The 24,083-nt window shown below is 31.2% G+C and overlaps 1 protein-coding gene across 6 annotated transcripts; it reads left to right on the top strand.

The window, feature by feature from the left end:
* The first annotated feature begins 37 nt into the window (after positions 1 to 37).
* On the top strand, positions 38 to 22,893 carry LOC122519100 (bromodomain-containing protein 2-like). Of its 6 annotated transcripts, none has more exons than XM_043638315.1 (25): positions 38 to 656; positions 1,846 to 2,506; positions 3,987 to 4,274; positions 4,643 to 4,691; positions 5,177 to 5,218; positions 6,279 to 6,527; positions 6,628 to 6,822; positions 6,915 to 7,520; positions 7,991 to 8,068; positions 8,422 to 8,517; positions 8,855 to 8,956; positions 9,117 to 9,262; positions 9,360 to 9,510; positions 9,580 to 10,144; positions 10,247 to 10,405; positions 10,511 to 10,630; positions 10,749 to 10,898; positions 17,108 to 17,196; positions 17,647 to 17,761; positions 17,844 to 18,215; positions 18,377 to 18,925; positions 19,234 to 19,379; positions 19,467 to 19,616; positions 19,918 to 20,217; positions 20,985 to 22,893. In XM_043638315.1, the coding sequence occupies exons 3-25, from the start codon at positions 4,264 to 4,266 to the stop codon at positions 21,048 to 21,050; spliced, it is 4,506 nt and encodes a 1,501-aa protein (XP_043494250.1). In that variant the 5' UTR covers positions 38 to 656; positions 1,846 to 2,506; positions 3,987 to 4,263; the 3' UTR covers positions 21,051 to 22,893. The 6 variants fall into 6 exon arrangements, with proteins under 6 accessions (XP_043494250.1, XP_043494251.1, XP_043494249.1 ...); XM_043638316.1 differs by having other exon boundaries at positions 1,839 to 2,506; XM_043638314.1 differs by having other exon boundaries at positions 38 to 1,216.
* The last annotated feature ends 1,190 nt before the right edge of the window (positions 22,894 to 24,083 follow it).

The following is a 24,083-nucleotide window of genomic DNA, read 5'->3' as shown; positions in this document are numbered from 1 at the left end:
TCAATAATACTACGTTAACAATAGACGACTTTTGACTCTCGTATTACTTCTGACGTCACTCAAACGAAAAATGGTCGTCGTCAGATATGCGAATGACATATTTAAAACGGAACGGTTTATTAAATGATTTTCCAAATATAAGAGTATATTCAAGATTATATTTAAACATATCCGTGATTTTTATGATAATTTGATCGGTGAAAGACATGGATGTGTCCAGTTGAAAAGTGATTTTCTGTCCTTTATGGAGACGCACGCCATCTTTAATAGTAGTGTTATAAGTCGTTCGTGTAAAAGTTGGCTGGTTGAATTAATTACGAATGTAAATCGAAAAGAAAAGATTAATTGTCATTTTAAATCGTGATTATTTAGTTAAAAGACATATTGTTTAGAAATTGTAAAGGAAACGTTTGGATCGCGTAGTTGACTTCCGTAGTACCGTGTCATGCGTTCACGATATCTGATCGACGTGTAGCGAATACGTAGTAGATTTTGGTGCGGGTCGTCACCCTAGTGATGTTAATATCTTTTTCGAGTAAAAATTTGTCTCTAAACGATAACATCGATAAAAAGTTTTGCGTTTCGTGTGGCAGGGTGATTGAGGAAGCAAAGGTCGATCCATCATTAATTAGTACAACCGCCATCTTGACATATAGGTAACGGAACTATCGGAATGACTATAGGACGCAGCACGTCATAATGGAATAATACTACCTCGAACCCGCGTAAAGTTTACCACGTGCATCCTATGCTATCCATATATTAAATCTTAGTGGCGTTCACGTTGTAACGTGTTCATTGATACCGTTCGTCTTATGCTTTTGGCAAAAGCCGTTATAGATTTTGTCCTCGGCTACATAAATGCATTGTGTTTAATCAAAGAATTGCGGAATCGGACCGACATTTGCGCGCCGATTAATAAGGCGGGCTAACATTTTTCATACGATACCAACTAATTATCAGAAACAGTCTATTTATTTACATATTTTATTGAACGACATAAGATCTTTTTTCAACGATCCAAACGCGGATTCCTTTCTTTTTGGAATGTACGAAAAGGCATTATGGGTGAATATGGAACGACGGAAATTGACCGTTGATTTTTGGATTGGTTAATAAAGCGCATTCTTATGTTATAGAGCGAATATGTATGATTATTATATACGTGTTAACACGCCGTACACCACCGCCCGTCATATTTTAATATTATAAACAGGTACTAAGGAAGACTTATGCTTGTTTCTTCCCAATCTTTCTCTCTTTCTCTTTCTCTTTCTCTCTCTCTCTCATTCTACCTGAGCCCCTTCCGTTTCTTATCTTCTAACATTGTAGGATAGCTGCTATTCGATAGTTTACGATAGCTAGCTCATATGATAAGGTACCGTACGAGTAAACAAGTAAATATTTTCATATACACGTTTGCATTCCATTCGGATTATTCATTACTTGTTTACGAAGTAAGGGGGAAGGGAGCAACTTTCACCACGTGGGTCATAAAGAAACGGAATCTTAGCGAACGTTCAACGAATGCTCGAAAACAAATTTACTATTTTATATTTTTTCTAGAAGAAAAAATCTAAATAAATATTGTTTTCTTATTACAAGAATATAATTCTCTTCATATTAACAAAAAAAGGATAATTGTTTTGTATACATTGAGATGAGTCAGAATTGGCGCGTTAAACTTCGTATAACTTCGTGAACGTTCGAGCAATTTTCCGTAGAACGAAGCGCGGGAAGGGGAGGGGGGACAGGTATTACGGAAGGAACTACGGAACAGAACCATCCGGTACGTCGCGTAAGAATGTGTAGCCATTGTTGGTGCTACGATCGTTAAGTTTCTAGATACAAGATCTTGATGGAGAAAAGGCTTTAGGCAGTGCAAGTTGATAGAAAAATGTAAATGTAATTCTACACGATCCATTGAAAGGGTATTTACGTGAGAGACGATCGTCCATATTAAATTGTGAATCTTTGGACTGTTGTATACATAAACTCATCGTGGTCGTCGTAGGAAGTAGTAGTATCAGAGACGAAAAAGACGTCGGCGGTGGCGGCGTTAGCGGCATCGGTGCTAGTGATCGCAGCGCCAATAACGGCAATAGCGGTATTATCAGTACTAAAAGTATAGTAAGTATAAAAGTCGGGAAGAGAGAAGTGCAGTAGTAATGCAGACTGCGTTATCCGATGCACGCGTTCGCGATCGTGCTGCGAGTTCACGTTTGTGCAAGTGAGAGTGGGTGAGTGCTTAATTGGCGTGGTGTACTCGTTGCATCGGCTACGAGGAAAATAGTAGCGATAGTGGCAATCGCTAAGATAAAGGCGGATTAATACGAGGAGGACGAGGACCGCGGTGGCGGTGGTAGTGGGCCGCCGCGGCAGCCATAACAGCAGCAAGGCGAGCAAACTAGTGAACGCAAGGAGAAAGCGTGCGTCCGAACTCAAATAGTTCTAGTGTTTTTCCGTGATTCGCTATCCAAAGGAAAGTGGGCCCATTAACGATCAGGTAATATGAATTGACTAAGAATATTGTTTATAACTTGATATAAAATGTAATGCATGCCATGATGCGCCGTAATGCGATGCGTAAGTTGCGCTCGGTAACGGTAGCGGGCCCTTGGGAACTTTCTTTCCCGATTGGCCGCACCGCCATGTTGAATGAAACCTACGCTAAAGTAAGTGTTAGCAAAGACGATTACAAATATCCACGCACTTAGAAATCGTGCTTTATTTTACCCAGAGTGTCTTGCTTTTAATTCTTCTATGGCGTCCCGCTGGCGTTTGTTGTGTATTCGTTAGTGCATTGGCTGGGCGCGGGTTTCTCCTACCATTGCTTTGCCCCTCCACGCTCTTACTCGTCGCGTTTCCCCCTCCACCATTCGTTGTTTCTCTCTCACTTTCTCGCTTTTTTCTTCGTGCTTCCTACTTTCCATCTTCAGTGCTTATTTCGCTCGCGTCTCCTTCGTCTTCTTTCGTGTCTTTTGATTCTTCGCCCCCCTTTCTCTTCTTCTTCTTTCTCTTTCTCCTCCTCCTCCCTCATCATCGTATTCCATTCCTCTTTTTCTTCTACTTCCACCTACTTTTCCATCTTCTTTACATCATTTCTTACCTTTCTTCTTCAGCTTTCCTACTTTTAAGGGCATTTTCATGAATCGTGAACACCTGTTTTCATTTCCCCTCTCTCTTCCATAAAGCCCGATTTAACCGAATTTTCATTTGTAATAACGCGACGCGCCCTCGCTTTGTGGATCGTTGACGAATTATTTTCTTTTTCGTTTGGATCGACTCAGCTGTTCTCATTGCACTGACTTGCTTGCTTGCTGTTGTAAATCTTGGTATGATCTTTTTTATTGTCTTTTTAATTTTAAACAATCTTTTTTAGTTTTTTTCCATAGTTACATTCTTTTAGAACAATAAGATTGGTTTTCTGTTGGACAATGAGAATCATCTTGTATCTTTTACTGATGCTATTATCATAGAATTTTGTATCTTAACCTTAAATACTCGATAAGGCTTAGATCGCAAAATAAAGTTTTGTTTTGTTTTAGCACTTTATTATAAATTATTATGATTTACTATTTATTAAAATGAATTCATTTTGAATTTGATTTTTGTTCTTTCGAGATATGCTAAAGAATTATCTAATTTTATTCGTTTAATACATTTAAAGCAATATTAGTATCTCTTATAAAATCTAAATTGATATTTTTTGCAAAAGGAACCAGGAAGAATTAAATAAGGGATATTTTAACGTGCTTTACTTACTTCAAATATCGATCAAAATAAAGATTATATTATTGCAATAATAATACAAAGTTAAAAAAAAGAAATAGAGTTTTTATAATCTTGCATGCATTAGGAAACCTTAGTATGCACAATATAGTATTGTGTTTGTTTACACGTGTAAATGTTTAACTTGGTTTGAACAAAATAAATGAATTTTTAGGGTTTTATACACTATCGGGTATTATTATTATGTTATTCAGATGTTGCTAATCTCGCGAGTATTGACTGGAGGTACGGAGTTGAACAGCAGTATGCAGGGCTGACATTCAAAGTACTACCATTTGGTAGGCTTTAGTAGTGTTATGCCTCCTCAGCATCACTCTCCGTGGTTGCAGTGCGATTCTCCCAACAAGCAATTAATGAGCAACCTTGTTCAATTCAAAATATTTATTTGCCATCTCAATTGTTGATGAAGCCTCATAGCATCGAACATCAGCGTAAGGCAGTTACCTGCTGCATAGCATTTATGTACCATATATGTCCGAAAGGTTGGTATAGCTCATTAACGTGGATTTGCTGCATTCTATGATACAAGAAAATTACAAATTAATGTGGCATTATATCATTTTGTTTTGTTAGGAATTTCAATTTTTTTTTTCAGTAGCATCGCAAGTGACATATCTACAGACTACATTTGTCATTAAAATCTTGTATAAATTTGATTTATTCAGCTCTACTATTATTATGTCGATTTGGTTACATTCAAGTATTTTTTAACAATAGCGCACTAACAAAAGCGCATAAATATTACAAGTCGCATATATATTACAAAATAGTCTTTTATAGTTAACCGTAATTTTTACACATATAGGAAAATGAATACTTAAAATAAAACTTTTTCTTTTTCTTTTTTCAGAAACGAAGTCAAGATGCAGCAGGTGGATACTATTTCACAAAATAATTCGGTGAGTAACTTGTTATAAATGTATTTAATGTAGCGTGTAGCACAGCTTGCTTATTAATCTACTAACACTAGATTTGGAAATAATATAGAAATTTGTTCATCATCTATACACATTTCCTATTTATTATTCTTCGTAGTTAAACTTGTTTATACTTTAAGATTATCAATAAATATATGATTAATAAAGTTTCCTCCAATGTAAAATATCCTACTAAATATAAAGTAATAGTCTTGGTAATAAATAACTATAACTGCACACACATATATGTTAAATTATAGGCTTTGTAAATAGCAAAAAGCATTGCTTTTTAATGAAATTATATAACACGTTAAAAAATGTTAAGGGCATTAACATTTGTTTATATAAATAACAAATTTGTCTAAACTATGCGTCATGAATATTGCTATTTTCATATATAATTTACAAATTCATAATGTGTTAAGTTTATATACCATTTGACTGAAAAGTACATATATGAATTACAGTTAGATGTGGAGGAGCGAGAAAGGCTGTGTAATATACCGAAGGTGAGGTTCCATGTTGATTCCATATTTTATGAAATAAGATATATAATAGACATCTTAATCAACAATTTGCACTTTACTAAAAGAAACAATTTATAATTTCGCTTCAATATGTTAATCTAATCGTATGCAGTCGTAAGCTTCTAAACAGCAAAAAAAGCAAATTAACAAACGTAGATTCTAAAACTAGAAGAAATATTCTAAATCTGTTTCCTGTCTTTGCTCTAAAATTAATTATTTCTTTATCTTTGTATCATTAAATCTAACAAAAACCATCACTTTGAATCAATTTATGTTATTAAAATTTGGAAATTGGTGTTAATCAATATTAATCTCGATATGTAATTGTTCATATCCTACATATAAACTTTGATTTAAAACTGTTCCCATGTAACTTGCATGATGTACATGCTAGAAAAATTTTGTCCAATTTCCATATTGTCTTTAGAGATTGTCAAAGCATAGAAAGTACAAATATTAATATTGGGACATGGACCTTTATTAAAAATTGCTTGTACGCAGCTATGGAACTTAAATATTTAGCAGCCTAATTCGCTCGTTGCATGAAGGACTATCTTTTGCATGCCATTTTGTATTTACTAACACTTATTAATCTTTTCATGATCTTTTTTATTTAAATTCTATTAAAACAATCTACGAAATATATTATTTTTCATTTAAATAAGTTTATGCAATATGCCATTTCTATTTTGAATTTGACAAAATAGGGAATTTGGTAGAAAAATGATTAAAATTAGTTTTTTCTATAGTTTGCTTTATCGCATATCTAAAATGTTTTCTGTTCAAGTTTTGTTTAAAGAACTGTTAATACTAACACAAGACAAATCTTTCAGTAATTAAAGAAATAGTTTATTGTTATACTTTAGTGTAAATTTTATTTCTATATTGAAATGAAATAAAATCTTTATATTGCTTTGCAGAATGCAAATTTTCTATTGCTACAGTAGTTAATTTTATTAGTTTGAAAATGTAGATGTAGCTCTAACAAATACACGTTACATAACTTGAATCATCTTTAACAAATTTCAAATAAAAAATATAGACGAGTGTGCCTGGTAAGGCATCGGCCACACCAGCTACGCCGGGGAAAGAACCACCTCCTCGCGAAGAGCCAACGGTGGAACCTGTAAACGGTGTTGTGCAACCACCGGTTGTTCCACCTCCTAATCGTCCAGGGCGAGTTACAAATCAATTACAATTTTTGCAAAAGGGTGTACTAAAACCAGTATGGAAGCACCAATTTGCATGGCCCTTTCAACAACCTGTAGATGCGAAGAAGCTAAATCTGCCAGTACGTTAAAACCAATATTTATACAATGCATGCAAGATATTGTCGATGACATGTTATTATTTTATATTTTATCATTTATTTATCACCTTATTTTTAATAGGATTATCACAAAATTATCAAACAGCCAATGGATTTGGGAACAATAAAGAAACGATTAGAAAATACATATTATTGGTGTGGCAGAGAATGTATTCAAGATTTCAATACAATGTTCACCAATTGCTATGTCTACAACAAGCCGGGAGAAGATGTTGTAGTCATGGCACAAGCACTCGAAAAATTGTTTCTTTCGAAGGTAATAAATTGTAATAGTGAAATGTAATGTTTATAGAAGACTATATTAGTAGGAGACAAAAAAAAATCACAATTTGTACACTTATATAACAGGTTGCACAAATGCCGAAAGAAGAAGTAGAACTCGATCCTCCGGTTCCAAAAGGACCCAAAGGCAAAAAAGCTGGAAAAGTAGGAGGACTAGTTGCTGGAATGACAACAACTGGAAGTACAGGAAGAGGTCGTCCTTCCTCGGTGGCAGCAGCTGTTACATCCAGTGTACCAAATAGTTTGGCACCTTCAGCCACCTCGGCGGGTACAACTGGTGTCATACCTATGCCTCCTCTCGGGACACAAGCACCTGCTTCTGTACCGGGCAGTACGAATACAACCACTATCCCTCCACCATCAAGCTTAGGAGTCACTCCAATGGCTACTCACAACTCTTTGCCTCAACAAGTCGTCCCTCCAACGGGTGGTTACCATGCACAACCAGCTATGGATCCACAAACTGCATCAGCTGTACCTCCTCCACCTCAGGTTCCCACAGCTCCAACTGTAATGCCTCCATCCCAGCCAGCTAAGTTGAAAAAGGGAGTGAAAAGAAAAGCTGATACTACAACCCCTACGGCTAATTCGTTCGAACCAATTTATGCTCCATTGGATTCTAAGAATGCAAAAATTCCAGCAAGACGAGAATCTGGTAGACAGATTAAAAAGGTATGTATATTTCATATAGATATATGTCATTATTTTTAATCGGCATTATTATCAAAAACGAATGTATCTGGGTATGATATGATCAAACTCAATAATTTCAAGAGCTCAAATTTGCTATGTTTTTTTTAATCATGTTAGCTTATATTTTTTAGTCAAAAATGCTGCTATGTGTTATGTTTATTATTCATAAAAGAAAGTACACAGACATGTTTAGAGTTTTGTACTTTGTAAATTGATTCCAGTCAAATCTATTGCAAGAAACATTTCTGCATGAGAATTATGAGTTAAATGAAAACGTAGTTTTTCTAGAAATCTTTAAAATAATCTCAAACCTTTATTAAATGTTTATTATTGTATTTCACATCATTTTAATGTCTACAATCATAATCATACACAGTCATTCCCTGCATGCATGATCATTTCATTCCATATCGACATTAACAAAAGGGTTCACGTCGGGGCTGTTTCAGCCAACGAGGCAAGGGGAAGACGGCTTAGTATCATTTCACCAAGCCAACATGCCCTTGATTGGGGCTATGGGCCAACAGGTATAAATACTGTTACTTCATCACATTCCTTCCTTTCATTTGTGTCGTCTTATCATATTTATTTTTAAATTTTTGAATCATTAAATATGTCAATAATAATCCTTTCAGTAGAGCTTAAAATTAAAGTCATTTGTAGTGTTTGGCAATGTTTAATCAAAATATAAATTATTACTTTATTTCTTTTTTATTTTTCACATATATTTCTCTAATCTTCTTATTCTTATTCAGTTTTTATTACTATTATATTTTTTTTATATGCTGCAATTAAGAACTGTATTTTTAATAAAAAAAGCTAGCTCAATATTACATATATAATATTATATACTAATTCAAACTTTTTATATTTTTTTCAGCCTCCACATAATAATGGAAAATCTAAAGAAAAACTTTCGGAATCACTTAAATGTTGCAATGAGATTTTAAAAGAGCTGTTTTCTAAAAAACATTCGGTAATTATAAGTAACAATAGTTGTAATAGTTAGCATTAAATTAACCCTTTGATTGTGTTGCACGCTCAAACTCGGAACCATCCAATTATGCGTGGTTTTATATTTGCACGTATGTCAATGTCCATTTGAATACTTTTGTATAATATTGATGAATATGAGTGGGTGTGTATATGTGCCCGTTGCAGTCAAAGGGTTAAATTGATATTATATTAAAATAATTTATTACCAGAAAAATGATTTCGTGTATACTACAAATATTATTTATTATTCTTTTAAATTAGAATTTATTTTTTAACAGTATATTACAGTGTCTGTCATACTTTTCATTTCTTAACAGGGTTATGCATGGCCTTTCTATAAGCCAGTTGATGCAGAGCTATTAGGTCTGCATGACTATCATGACATTATTAAGAAACCAATGGATCTTGGTACCGTAAAGGTGAGATTGTCTTTTTATGAAATTATTATACTTTCATTTATATATGTATTTTATAGGGAAGCTTTAATTTTCTTTTTTTGTTTAATTATTTATCTTTTCTGTTTTTCGATAGAAACACAATGGTTTGTTTCTTATACTCAATTCTCTTTGTGTTCTATAGATTAAAATGGATACTCGTGAATACAAAACAGCCCCTGAATTTGCTAGCGATGTGAGGCTTATATTCACCAATTGTTACAAATACAATCCTCCAGATCATGATGTCGTTGCAATGGCTAGAAAACTTCAGGACGTCTTTGAAATGAGGTAAGTTAATAATTATTCAAAATAATCTCTTTATTTAATCAATGAAGGGGGAGGGGGAATTGAACTTCGATTAATTCGATTGAATTTGATTAATTAGGTACGCAAAAGTACCTGACGAGCCTTTGGGAAGCGTGTCAGTGATGAAGGGCAGCAGTAGCAGTGGAAGTAGCTCCGGATCCGAAAGTTCTTCCGATAGTGACGATTCTGAAGAGGAACGTACACAGAAATTAGTTGCTCTTCAACAAGAGGTTCGTAATCTTGATAATTGTAATGTAATGAATACAGTTAAAGGGAATTTTAATGATAATGCTCTACAGCTTAAGGCTATGCAAGAGCAGATGAGAAAATTAGTGGAAGAAAGTGGTAAAAAGAAGAGCAGAAAGAAGAAACCGGAAAAACCAAAATCAAAGCCAATGAGTAATAAAAGTAGTAGCCTTGTTGGTAGTCATACTGGTGCCATGAAAGAACTTATGAAACCAAGCGGCGGAATTCCCAGTGTTTCTGACAGTGTTGGTACTAGTATAGCTAGTGTTGCAATGGGCGCAAGTGATCTAAAAATGCCTGGTGGTATGAGTAGTGATCTTCACCATCCAGCGATAGCAGTAGGACCAAATAAAACACATACAACAGGAAGTTTAGGTCATCATTTGCCAACTGCAACGAATGCTAAATCAAAAGGTAAAGGAAGAGGTCCTGGGAAAGCTACTGCTGCTACTGCTGCATCCAAAAGGCCGAAAGCTAATAGTAGGTCAAGTGGGAATAAAAAGAAATCGATCAATCAACCACCTCCAATAACATTTGATTCTGAGGATGAAGATAATGCTAAACCAATGTCCTATGATGAAAAGAGGCAACTTAGCTTGGATATTAACAAATTACCTGGTACGTTATAATGCAATAAATTTACCTTCCTATATAGTATTTCTTTTTATTATAACATGTATCTCTATTAATTTATAATTTCTATTTATTTCCATATTTTAGGAGATAAACTAGGTAGAGTTGTTCATATAATACAATCTCGGGAGCCTTCATTGAGGGATTCCAATCCAGACGAGATTGAAATCGATTTTGAAACTCTAAAGCCTTCCACACTGAGAGAGTTGGAAAGCTACGTTGCATCATGTCTCAGGAAAAAACCACGTAAGTTTAATTGAAATTTTATTCCGATATTGTTTGTAAAACTTATTTGATACTTTTTCCAAATCAGTCTACACTGTGTCATATAATATAAACAATTGTTTACAGATAAAAAAGTCAGTGGAAAATCAAAGGATGAACAAATAGCAGAGAAGAAGCAAGAATTAGAAAAAAGGTTGCAGGACGTAACTGGTCAATTGGGCAACGTGAAGAAAACTGCTAAGAAAGGTTCATTTTTATTTTTTAAATTTTACTCTTATATTTGTATTCATATTATTATTTTGTTTTTTCTTCCTTTCTCCTGAATTATAAGAGTAACCATAAAAATGCGATTTTGTTTTTATAGAAGACAGTAGTAAGTCGGTCGACGTAGTTGGAACTGGAGGAGCCAGTGGACCTTCACGATTATCCGCTTCAAGTAGCAGTAGCAGTGATAGTGATTCCAGCAGTAGTTCACTATCGTCGAGCACCAGTGATTCAAGCGACAGTGAAGCAGGTTAGATATAAACTAACTACTATTAAACCCGTACTTGGGAACAAAGGACTACTTACTTATTGTAAAGTAGTATCAATGCAAAAACGTAAACTAATTATTCTGTGAGATTTCAAATTACGAGGTTATTTGCGAGTATTATTATATATCGTTTAGAAAACAATAGGTTCTTTTTTAATCCTTGATGTACTTTGGGGTATTTCTATCAAAATTATTTTTCATAACGCGTCGGTTATATTTTATAGATGGTATCCTTGAATTTTTATAAATGCAAATAATTCATACATGTAAAAAAATCAGTTTTGTTTTTTGAAATTATATTATAACTTTATTCACAAAGCGTGTCGTATATTTCATATATAAATATATATCTTGATAACAAACTAAACAATTAATAATTCTAGAATCTTTTCTGGTTCCATATTCTTTCAATTTATCGGTGTAATGTTTTTTTTTGTTTTTGTTTTTCCTTATTTTCTGTCTGTTGGATTTTTAAAAAATATCGGTATAGAATCAGTTATGTTAAATTATATTCAGAATTAGATATTTTTATTTTAAAGAACTTCGTTGTATCATGTGATATTTTTAAATTTAGATATATGTATATGCATATACGTGATTAAGTATATATATTATAAATAATACAAAATTTAATTTTACTCGGTAACAGTTTATTTCATTTATGTTGTTTTATTTTTTTTTTTTTTATTTTTTTTTTTTTTTTTTTTTTATATATAGCAGCTTATTAATATTAATGTAAAATATCACATGATATGATGCTGTTAATGAAGAAGCATCCAAAAAATAAAAATTTTTTAGTTACATTTTTCTCGATAATTCAAATAAATCCAAAGTACAGATTTTTCGTTTATATTAAAATTTTTGCGAATAAAAGAATTACATATAAACATTTCTACGAAATTGGGGAATTTCATTATTTTATGATTGCACAAATCAATCGCAAATATCTTCTTAAACTGCTAAATCTTGCTTATTAACTATTGTATTTATTAGGACGGCGTTATTCGTGTAGTATAAGTGGTGCGTTATATTAATGCAAGTACAAATGAAGTGACAAGTTTCATTTGATTTTTCATAATAAAAGCACACAGAAATTACATTTATACATGTATATGTGTACGTATATATGTATAATTTATATATATATATATATATATATATGCATATACGTATAAATATAAATTTGATATAGAGATCAGTAAAAATGTCACTGGACATAAATATTTGAAACTTGACACAGCCGAAAAAATTTTATTTAATTTATGAGACAAAATGCAATGGTGAGAAAAAGGTGAACTAGTGGAGTGCAGACTGTGTTTAGAGGATACCATAATATGCCATACCAGGTTGTTTGACGAGTTACATTATTCATTGAAAAAAAAAGAAGTGAAAAAAAGGTAAAATAAATTAATTATATTTTCTCTTGCTCTATCAGTGTTGACAATACGTTCTGTTGCTCGAAAGTCAAATATAATTCCTCATTCAAGGTTACTGAATTTTTCACTGCAGTCTTATTTTGTAATATAAGAAAAACAAACTAGAAAAATAATATTTTTCTGGATATGTGAAGTTACACTTTTATACATATATATATTACATATAGAAAGACTGTAGTGCCAAGTATTAGTACCTTGGAAAGTTATAGCTTGTCCTGAAAATTACATTGCTCATCATAATCTAAGCAACCTCATGCAATATGTTAACTCTTGCAAATTTAATCTTTATTTACATTAATTCATAAGCAGAGCAATAATTGTATTACTGTGTTTTTTGATATATCATTGAATTTGATTTTTCATATTGATCCGTTCATGCCGTATCATTTCTCAGAAGTTAGTACAGTGACATTAATAAGAAGCGTTTTTATCGAACTGCGAGTGGGTATATATATTAGGGTTATTTGGATGAATAAAAGTGCTCTTAGGATACTGAATATTTTTATTCGCATTTATGGATTAGACTATGTGGACTTGATGCTTAATTTAATCGAAAGGAGTAAATCAGGCAACGATAAAATATCATACACAACCGGTAATAAATGCTGCAGACAATGTGTATTGGTGGCTGGTTTTAATACAGCTCATTCTATGAGTTTAATAGATGTACTTTCGCGCCTATTTATCACATGCTAGTCAGTCACACTCTTCAAATCTGTCGCCTCCGCAATTAATATCAGAAAATGTGCATTCAGCATAATAAAACAACAAAAATGAAAACAAAAAATTAAACAAACAAAAATAAAAATGGGTTCATGGGTAATCTCATATGTATATCCTCTTCAAATGTTAAATAGAGATACTGCTTACGTTTTGAATAAGACATGACTCTGCAAAGCCAATTTATGTAAGTGCTTTCTTTAAACTTGATTGCTATGTTCATAATTATCTCGTAAGCAAGAGTAATAATAAATAAGTGCAAAATAGCATTGTATTACTCATATGAGATGTAATGGAAATGAAGAAATCAATTATTTTTGTCATTTGGATGAAATAATAATGCCTAATTAAGCAGGTTGATTACGCAAAATCAATGATGATTCGTACGGAGCTAAATGACCATCGCCTGAATGAGTGTAATATGATTTCTTTTGTTGCAAGATTATGTGACTTTGAGCATACATGGTTCGTCTTGACATAATAGAAAAAGAGAAAGGCAAGGGGGAGCTTACCAAGAAGCGTGTTGAAAGACAGATTACGATTGCAGTAAGAAGAAAAATTAAAGAATCTAAATATGTAACAAAAAAAGACAGTAAGGATAAAAGGATAATTGATATCCAACATAAATAAGGTGCCCTAGCCTCCAAACACATTGTTTGCACTCTGCTAAGCTTTGCTGATCGTCGTGTCATTACTTTATTTATCACTAGTTCTTCATCTATAACCATTGTCAGTTATTTTTATTTTTCATTGCTCGAGTTTGACAAATAAAAGTTGAAAGAATTGTCTTCGTATCATAGGGACAATATTATGCCAATGATAATTATAACAAAGTTGGTGTGGTTTTACATGCCTTGATATATCAAATATAATAATAATAATATTAATAATAATATTAATAATAATAATAATAATAATAATAATAATAATGGTAATAATAATTCATATTAGAATCCAATTTTACTTCTTATTGCATTAGAACTTGAAGATTATATAGCAATGCCTAGAACGTATCATCAGTTTGAGATATAAAGTTCATAAACAGTTTATGAGATAATTATATTATTTTAAACCCGTCCTACTATATATAAAACATTTTTAGAAAGTCTTTTATACGCAAAGTTTAAGAAATATTAATTTTAATGATATTTTGTTTCTTTTTGTATTTTTATCTGTAAATGTCTGAGATTCATGATAATGTTTTTTGTTGAAATATCATGCAAGTTTAATTTTTATACATAGTGAAATGTTTGTATGAGACGATATTCCAGACGTGATTAGCATGACATCCTAAAGTACTTGAAAAAGAGCACTTTATAGATATTCAAAGTGTTGCGGATTACGCGATTTGATAATTAATTAAATTAAAGGTGATCAAAATTGCACTCAAGTACAATTAAATGGTATCATTAATTATACACGCAGCACAGCGTACTTATTGTTCTAAACGAGAACATATTGACAACAACAAAAAAATAGGGTATTTAAAGACATTATTAACATTATTCACAAAAACCACAATGATTGGTCAGAAAAAAGTGTTCGTCGAATTTTAAGGAAATAATTAAATGATTACAATTAATATACACACATACTTGTGCGATAAACGGTGTATCTTATATTATTTGATGATTTTTAAAAAAAAACTATTGAAAGTTTCATAGACAAATTTTCAATTGAGATTAGTTAGAAATATCTGAAACAACAAAAAAAAACATATAAAAGCGTGCGCTGAATTAAGTCGTATGCATCTCTACTTATAATACAATCATCATTAGCTTGTAACGTGAGATATATATATATATATATAGAACGTTTTATAATAATGTTTATATATTGCCTTCCAAATTTTTTCTAGCATTTTATTCTATACGCAGGCACTTGTCTGAATTGATTTGCATCCTTAATGAAAATTAAGATGTCGCTCTTCTTCCTTTCATATCGTTATATGCAAAAGCGGACTTAAACGTTTAATATTGCTAATGTTTTATTACATATAGAAAAGAACTACTTTATTCGAAAGAAAACACTTATATATATTCTTTTTCACGGAAGTGCACCTACATTTCATCTGTTTTTGTGTGTATTGCGAACAATAAGAGTACTACACACTTACGTACACGTTTTGTACATAGTGAGAATTAATATATCATAAAATAATAATAAGAATAATATTATTACTATAATTACTATTACTACTATTACTACTACTTACTACTCCTACTACTACTACTACTACTACTACTATTATTACTATTACTATTACTATTACTACTACTACTACTATTACACTACTAATAGTAATAATAAGAATAATTATTATAATTATAAAAAAAAATATTAAATAATAATAAGGTAAAGAAATAGAAAAAAAATAAATAAACAAATGGAACAGAGGAAAGAAGTTACACTCATGGAAGTGAGATGGCACATTGAACATTTTTCTAAGTACATAATTTAAAACAAAGTATATATATAAAAAGAAAATAAATACATAAATAATAATAATAATAATAATAATAATAACAACAATAATAATAATAATAATAATAATAATAATAATAACAGTAATAATAATTATTATTATAATATAAAAAAAAGAAACACGAAGCAAATTAAGTAAGTGTTACTTCCGAGCGGTTCCGAGTTAGGGTTGGCTTGTATGGTGGTCCAGTTAACTATATTATATAAAGTAAGATAAGCTGGAACTCCTTCTCATTGTTTTTAGATTTAGTTGATCATAGCGATACCAGTATAGTGTCTATATTCGAGCACGTGTTTAATGAATTTTTTTTCTTTATTATCAGCCATTCCATAATTAAAACTTTTTACGTTTTTGTAGTTTTCAGCTACAAAGAGATTCTCTCTTTTTTTTTTTTTTTTTTTTTTTTGATATATATATATATATGACATTTAAGGAAGAAATTAATATAAAACCTATGGTTTTATATGTACGAGCTACATATAGTTCATATCAATTATAATACGTACTATAAACAACGAGCAGGAGTCTTTTACCACCGATCTCAATGCTGTGCTAACCGTGACTTGAGCTTTTTTTTTTTTATACATATTTGCTTGTATGAGTGTCAACTCTTCTTGAATCATCCCATGTTTTTAAGTTGAGAATTCATATTGTACCATTTATGCGACTTTTATTCATCTCACGCTCTAATCCTGTTAATATATACTACGTTATATACCATATAAGAGAGATAAAACCGAAATGTCGGTTCGATTGTTTTTCTTAACGCAACTATCATTTTATAATCATCATTCGTCACTTGTCGTCTTGATTATTATTGTAATAATAATCATTATTGTTAGTATCCTAATGAAAGATAAAAGAAAAAGGAAATGCGTATTCTTTCATACATATATATGTATGTTTACTAATTACGCGATACGTGTGTTTTCGGTGTTCGCGCGCGTGATATGTATGCATATATATATATATGGTCGCAAGTATTTACAATGTGTATACAACAACACACACACACACACATGCGCATATATATATATGCACATGCATGCAATTATTCATAAATAAATTGAATACAATTGACATTATGTAGAATGAAGTGAAGAAAAGAAAAATACGAAAAAAGAAAAACACGATTGTTCTGCGCATTAAAAATTTTTTAATATAAAATCATGAAGATAAAAGTCCACAAAAAAAAAGCATACAACTGAGATATTTAAATTAACATTGTTGTACACAGTGATACAATTATAATATAAGCATATATATAAATAAAATCTATTAGAAAATATATGCTCGAAGTTGTTCAATTTAGTTTTTATAAATATATACATATATATTTATAATATGTATTTAATATTTACTTTTTGTATTTCTTATTTGGCGTACGCAACATTTTATGGCTGATATGACTGATTACTATAATTATGGCTGGTATCCTCTGCACACTGCATCTCACTAGTACCTCATCGAAAAATCTAAGTAATCCAAAATGAAGTGGCTTATAGCCCATTCACACAAACTTACTAGATGCGCATAACGTTACATTTCAGGAAATTGTTCAACTCGTCCGCCAAGAAAGAAGACGAAGAAGAATATTCAAAATGCACCACAACCTACGACATCGGCAACTGTTGCTCCGGTAAGATAACATTCCAATTTAATAAGACTGTATACATGACAAGATTGATTGGTATTGTTGTAATATTAATAAATTATACATATCATTAGATATTAATTATAGATATTATTAAAATTTTCAATATTTTTATGTTTTTATGTGTATGTTTTTTCATAGAAATGTGTGAAAGTATTCTATGTTAAAAAAAAAAAATAAAAAAATATTTCATAAACATAGGTCATTTAAAACTTTATTCAAAAGTTATAATATAAATTATAAAACTGTCTAAATGCGAAAATACTATAAGCGGTGCAAAATAAGCTTATAAAGTTTCTATGAAAAACCATATGACACCTTGTATAATTAATATTAGCATCACGTAATTGTGCTAGTTATGGTTGTATGATATATTTATGCTAGTGTGTAGATGACAACATTTATTAAATAATTATTTTATAATACATTTTTTAGGCACTTAATCATACCGGAAGTTTATTAATGAATAGTCAACCAACGACAAATTCTGCGGGACCAATAGTAAAGGCAGCACCAGTAACTCAATCTAGCAATATTCCTGCTGATCAAGGTACGTTAGAGTTTGTATTTTATAAATAATCGACAAATATATTGAATATCTCTGTGTAATTTGTATTGTACTTGTTATTAAGGTGGCAACAATCAGCAATCTGTAGCGGTAGCCGCTGTTACCGCGAGCCAAGGGATGCCTGTTGCAAGTCATGCATCTATGCCTGCCCAACCTTCGCGACCGACTGCAATGGCTACTGCTGCACCTGTTAAAAAACCAACACCGCCACCTCCGACTACATCTAATCCCCCAACTCCATCAGTATCCGTTCCAACTCCACCACCCAGTGTTACGCCGACAAATACTAACACCGTGGTAGCATCACCAGTTGTGCCTCAGGCACCACAGCCTCCAGCATCTGTTAATTCTTACCCAAATGCGAATACGCCTGTTTCAACGGATGGAACAACATTAAATCAACAGGCGGACCTTTTGCAGCCATATAGCAATCTAGGTAAATATTTAGAATCTTTATTTAGAATCTTTATTTAAAATATTTATTTAGATTATATAATATAAATTCTTATATAATTTTAAAGATTTGATCATTTGATGATGAGTTATTACAATCATTTGTAATATCCATCACTTGATTGTTTTCTTTATTTTTTACAGCTTCTGTCCCCACAACACAAACATCATTGGAACAAAGTCTTACTATAAAGAAAGAAACACATATACCAATGATTTCATCTCTTCATACAAGTAATAGCACGAATTTAAATTTACTGCCAGAAATTAAAAATCCTGTTAATATGATGCCTACGAGTATTGCATCGAATATGAATATGGGGAATATGGTTAATATAAACCTGAATTTACCACAAGGAATAACAGCGTCACATATGTCAATGCACTCTCAATTGGAAAATATGATAAATACAACGTCTCCTTTGACTAACATACCCAATTCACATGTTACAATGTCACAACATTCTAATGGCTTTCCGAATGTAAAGCGTGAAACTTCATCACCGAACATGTTGAATAATAATGGCATTCCAGGAGTTAATGTGGGAATGAACATAACAGGAATTGCATCAATTTTTGATCCTATCCCCCCTGTAGTTTCCATGCCCATGCAAATTTCGCAAGTACCTTTAAAGAAAGAAGAGAAGCAGCCTCTTCCTATCTCACAGCAACAAATGGCACAAAAAATAGATGGTAGGTTTTTTAGCGTATGTTTTATTTGAAAAATAAATATATTGCACGTGTTAATACTGTACATGTATAATCTAATATGACATCTTACATTTGCTTAAATTATACTTGTTGCTTTATATATGTTAATGCATGTTTCGTATTATTCTGATTGTATTATTCTTTTTTTTTTTAATTTATAACAATCATATTACTAATCTTATTTTTGTCTTTTTTAATGCATGCAATATATTAAAAACATGTTTAAATTATTCTGTATGTGCTGTACTATTAACCGCTTACTAATCAAAACTATAATGCTGGTGCTCTAGGTGGAGCTCTTTTTGCAGAAATGAATGCATTGGGTATACAACCGATGGGCAATCACTCGAGTTCTCAGATCTTGCCTGAAAAGAAAATGACTCCACCCGATTCAAAAAATCCTGCTTCAAACTTTGCATCAGCTTTTAAGAACAAGGTATTGTATATGATTTTTTATTTTGATTTTGATTTTGATTTAACAAAGAGATGCCATTCATGCTTACATTTAAATTATATGATACAGACCGTCGAACAAAACGTAAAGAATGCGTCCTCGTGGTCGTCCTTGGCTCAAGCCTCGAGTCCTCAATCTACTGCAGGAAGTAGTATGAAAAGCGCTGCTAGAGATACTTTCCAGGCGTTCAAAAAACAAGCCAAAGAGAAGCAAGATAGGGTAAGTAAAAGAACAAATATATAGGGTAGTAAAAAAGGGTTACATATTTGAAAGGCTTATATAATATTTACAAAGACGAGTAAAAAATGTCTAATTAACATGGGTCCTAAAATCAAACCTTTTGATGTAAATTTTATTATTCATGATCATTCAATACCGTGAGTTTCTTTTATTTACTACCCTTGTATTACTATTGATTTAATGTTGATATTCATTAATCTTTCATTGACTCATAAAAAATATTATTACGATTTCTTTTTGTCCGAATAAAAAGACAAATAAAAAATATTCTATAAAACAGCAAAGGGCGCTTATGGAGCAACTAGAGTTGCGTAAACAAAAGGAACAAGCTGAGCGAGAAAGAATGCGTCAGGAGAACGAAAAAAAACAACGCGAGGAAGAAGATGCTTTAGAGAAATCAAGAAAATCTGTTGGTGAACAACCAGGTACCTCTATGACTGCCACAACAAGAGCCGAAGAGGTTAAAGCCATTGCTGATACGGATAGCAGTAGTCCAAGTCATTCATCTAATCAGGACAAAGCTGCTGCCGAAAGAGAACGACAAAGGCTACGGGAACAAGAACGAAGACGACGTGAAGCGGTAAGTGTTTCATAAATTGTTTTATTATTTATTACTTCAATATTTATGTTTAATCAAAAGATAGATTTAGGTTCGTTTCAATTATTAATTTAACATTACCTCTCTGATCGTTATAGGTTTTCATATATTTTTATAAATAGTTTTTTCTTTTTCCATGAAAAAATATAATAACAATTAATTAGAAAGTTATTTCTATTAGATTTGATTATAGTGTAAATTAGAGAAAATTTCTTAATATAATACAATGATAGGTGCCATATATTATTCTACACGGATTTAATACAGTTATACATACGTATATTAGGTCTACCAGAAAGTTCTGTTTGGATAATGCCATCTCAAGTTTCAATATGTATGAACGTCTTCATTTAAAAAGATATAATATGGTTGTTTTTTTTTTAATTTATTGTAATTTTGTTTAATTCACGAACTAACAGAACTTTCTTGTATGCCTAATATATAGATAAAAATAAATTCAATAATTTGTTAATATATAAAATATTTAATATATATCTTTCATTTTGTGTCTGAGGTAATACGGATTATTAATTCTTAGTGCATAGAGAAAGAGAGACAGAGAGAGAAAGAGAAGGGAAAATAGGAAATAATTTAAAAGATATATTAAAATATTAAAAAAATAAAAATTAATTAATTAGGATTAATAGTAATAAATGCGCGTGTAATTGTTGATGGTCCGCGATATATCATCAGCGGAAATTTTCTACGAAAGCGTATTCGCCAAAGAATGGGTATATTAATCTTTTCAGATGGCTGGAGCAATTGACATGAACATGCAAAGTGATTTGATGGCTGCTTTTGAAGAATCGTTATAATGTTGCTATTTACTGCTCATAATAAATCCATTGAAACTGGGCAGGACTTGGAATATTTGCCGCTGGACAATTTCTACAAAGACATTTTAATAATATACGTTCTCGTATCTTGTTTAATCAAATCTAGAAAGAAAAATAGTGCAAAGAAAAAAAGAAGAAAACAAAGATAGAGAACTGTTATATAATTATAATGTCGATTTTTAAAAAAGAAAAAAAGAAGGAATGAGAAACAAGGGGTCGATACTGACAGTGGAGGATAAGGGAAAGGGACAGAACACATAACAGCATTAACAAGTTATCAATGTATATGCAATAACAAGACAAGCAGTGTACTTGTTTGTAAAATGGTGGTGCAGTTGGGACATTCCAACGAAGAAGCCTAAAAAAAAAAACGAATCAAGTTTAAACGATCATCGTGTCTGATCGTAATCGGATTTCTACAAAGACGGTATACATATATATATATATCGAGATATATATATATATATTTGCAAATGCATTATTGTGAAAAAATGGACACCCAAGTGTGACCATGTAATTAGAAAAAGAAAATAGTTACGGAATACTTCGAAAAATATTATACACTGAACTCTGTTGTGTTAAATTTTTCCGGTTTTCATAAGTTTGTATTGATATGTACATTTGAAAATTTATCTGAAATTTTTATTAAGAAATGAGTGCAAGAGGGTGAGAGAGAGAGAAAGCGCATGAGATAGGTTTGCGTGAAATATATGTTAAGCGAATGCGTTAGATCATAAGAATGAAAGGGGAATGTACTGAAAAAAAGAAAATGAAGAAGGAGAAGAAAAAGAAGACGAAGAAAATGATGATGATGATGATGATGACGAAACAAAAAAAAACAAAAGCAGATGTTGCGTATATTTAGTTAAGTTTTATATTTTTCCACTTTCAGTCATTAATCGTTGGTAGGATTTACATAGACGGTGTTTCTGCCAATAGTAAATAGAATTATTCGCTATTATTAATAATTTCATGCAGATTTTTCTTTTGCAACTATGAATATAGAATATTGTCATTTGTCTTTACCTTTCTAAAAAGAGAACACGAGAGAGAGGGGGGGGAGGTCATAGATAGGAGGTAGAGATAAATGTTCGCGTTTTAAATTCATCCGCGAACTTGCAATTCATACGCGCGAACAGCATCGATTTTCAAGTTATTCGCGTTTAACTCGTCATAGAACAAAGTCGTCAATTATTACAAGTTATTGAAGAAAAATAAAATAATAAAATAAAAATAAAATAAACACTATAAAAAATGAGGAAAAAATATTAAGACGATAAGAGAAGACAAAAAAATAATTGTAATTTCGAATCTAGTTTAAACTCGATCTTATACTACCGACTATTAGAACGGACAATTCGCGTACGATACGTAAAATTAAATCTCGGATAACGTATTTCTATTTTACGCGTCTCCCGATTGTATATCCCTGGCCTGTAATAATTAGGGTATTGTTTAACAAAATATAGAGAAAAAAAAAGATTTACAATAATCAATCAAACAAGCAAACAAAGATAAAAAAAAAGGCAGAAAGAGAAAAAGAATTTATATTTATTTGATCCAGAGTCATACTCGTACGAGTATTAGTATCGTCATTGAGAGAATGTAGGTGTGGGTGATGGGGGAATGACGAGGGACTCTTTAGATAAAACATTATCACAATTTTCGATCGACAATTTTATGTACAACTTAATTATGTAGTTTCAAATTATCGTCTACGATCTTCGTTGTACGATTAATGGAACAATAGACGACAAGATTTTGTTAATGAAATTGAAAGTCGAAAGTACGTCGATGAGTGGAAAGAGAAAGATAGCAACGCGAAATATTAATAATCAATAGAAGAGAGGAGGATGTGTAATCGCGCGCGATCATTCAACGATGAAAAACATTGACGAAAGTAAAATTAATTGTCTCGATCATTTCAAAGTATATAAAAATATACTAAATACTAAACAAAATAAGAATCGCAAAAAATACTCACGAAGACGAAAAAAGGAAATTCTATTTTATTTTAACGTTAATAACGTCGAAAATGTCTTAATTTTTTTTTAAGAAATTTTCGAATGTATTATTGATTAAAATTCGATTGGCCTTAGTAACGAACATTATTTCGAGCCACTAGTTAGTAAAATATTAGAAAATAATATCTTCTCTCATTTCGGAGATTTATTAATATTATATTGTTCGATTAGGCTATTAATTTAATCATATAATTTTAACTTCGTATAAATTTAATATAATTTCTTTTAGACTAAATGTATTTATTAACAAAAAACAAAAAAGAAGTGATAGGAGTTTAAGAAAGAAAATACATACAGGTAATACTATTTTTACCTAATCGAACGAAAAAGTTATTTTCTCTTAAACTCCATTTTCATCATTGATGAAATTTATTATTGTAAATAATTTGACATTTTTTCTGAGCATGCAGATGTCATTTAGACGATTTTATTATATTTTTGTTTTTCACTGTTTCTTGATCTCGATTTGATATAACATTATTTATTAACCACTTGCGGTGCAAGGAAATTCTCGGTTAAGCGTTCCACGCACGTCATTTATCTTTCTGTAACAATTGCTCAACGACGTGCGTGGCACGTCTTTCCACCGCAAATGGTTAATAATTGATATATCTTACGAAATGCGACAAAAAGTTGATCTATGGACAATTTTAAAATATTAAAAATAAAAAAAATTTAAAAAAAATTAAAAAAAAAAAAAAAATTAAAAAATAAAAAAAAAATAAAAAAAAAAGAAAAATTAAAAAAAAATAAAAAAAATAAGATAAGTCCTCCATCTCCTTTTTGTCGCAGTGATCACAGCTTAACTCTGACAAAACAAAATTAAATTTTTTGTACATTTAGACAAGAAAATTCTTCTTTCTTGTTATTGTTTCTTGTTATGAATATTAATATTATTATTATTTTTATTGTAAATATATAATTCAATTTAATTATGATTACTTGTATATCATAGAAACTATCGATTTTCAATTGAATAGAGGTGATT

The sequence above is a fragment of the Polistes fuscatus genome, unplaced genomic scaffold (assembly GCF_010416935.1).
Source record: "Polistes fuscatus isolate 324 unplaced genomic scaffold, CU_Pfus_HIC Scaffold3, whole genome shotgun sequence".
In the NCBI taxonomy this organism is placed as follows: domain Eukaryota; kingdom Metazoa; phylum Arthropoda; class Insecta; order Hymenoptera; family Vespidae; genus Polistes; species Polistes fuscatus.
The sequence above is the reverse complement of the archived record's forward strand: the minus strand, read 5'-3'. Positions and strand labels throughout refer to the sequence as shown.

Bases quoted from the DNA above. Each gene is read 5' to 3' on its own strand.
- LOC122519100 (XM_043638315.1), top strand. The intron at 10,145-10,246 runs GTACGTTATAAT...TCCATATTTTAG, and splicing joins GGATATTAACAAATTACCTG to GAGATAAACTAGGTAGAGTT. The intron at 20,218-20,984 runs GTAAGTGTTTCA...TAATCTTTTCAG, and splicing joins AACGAAGACGACGTGAAGCG to ATGGCTGGAGCAATTGACAT.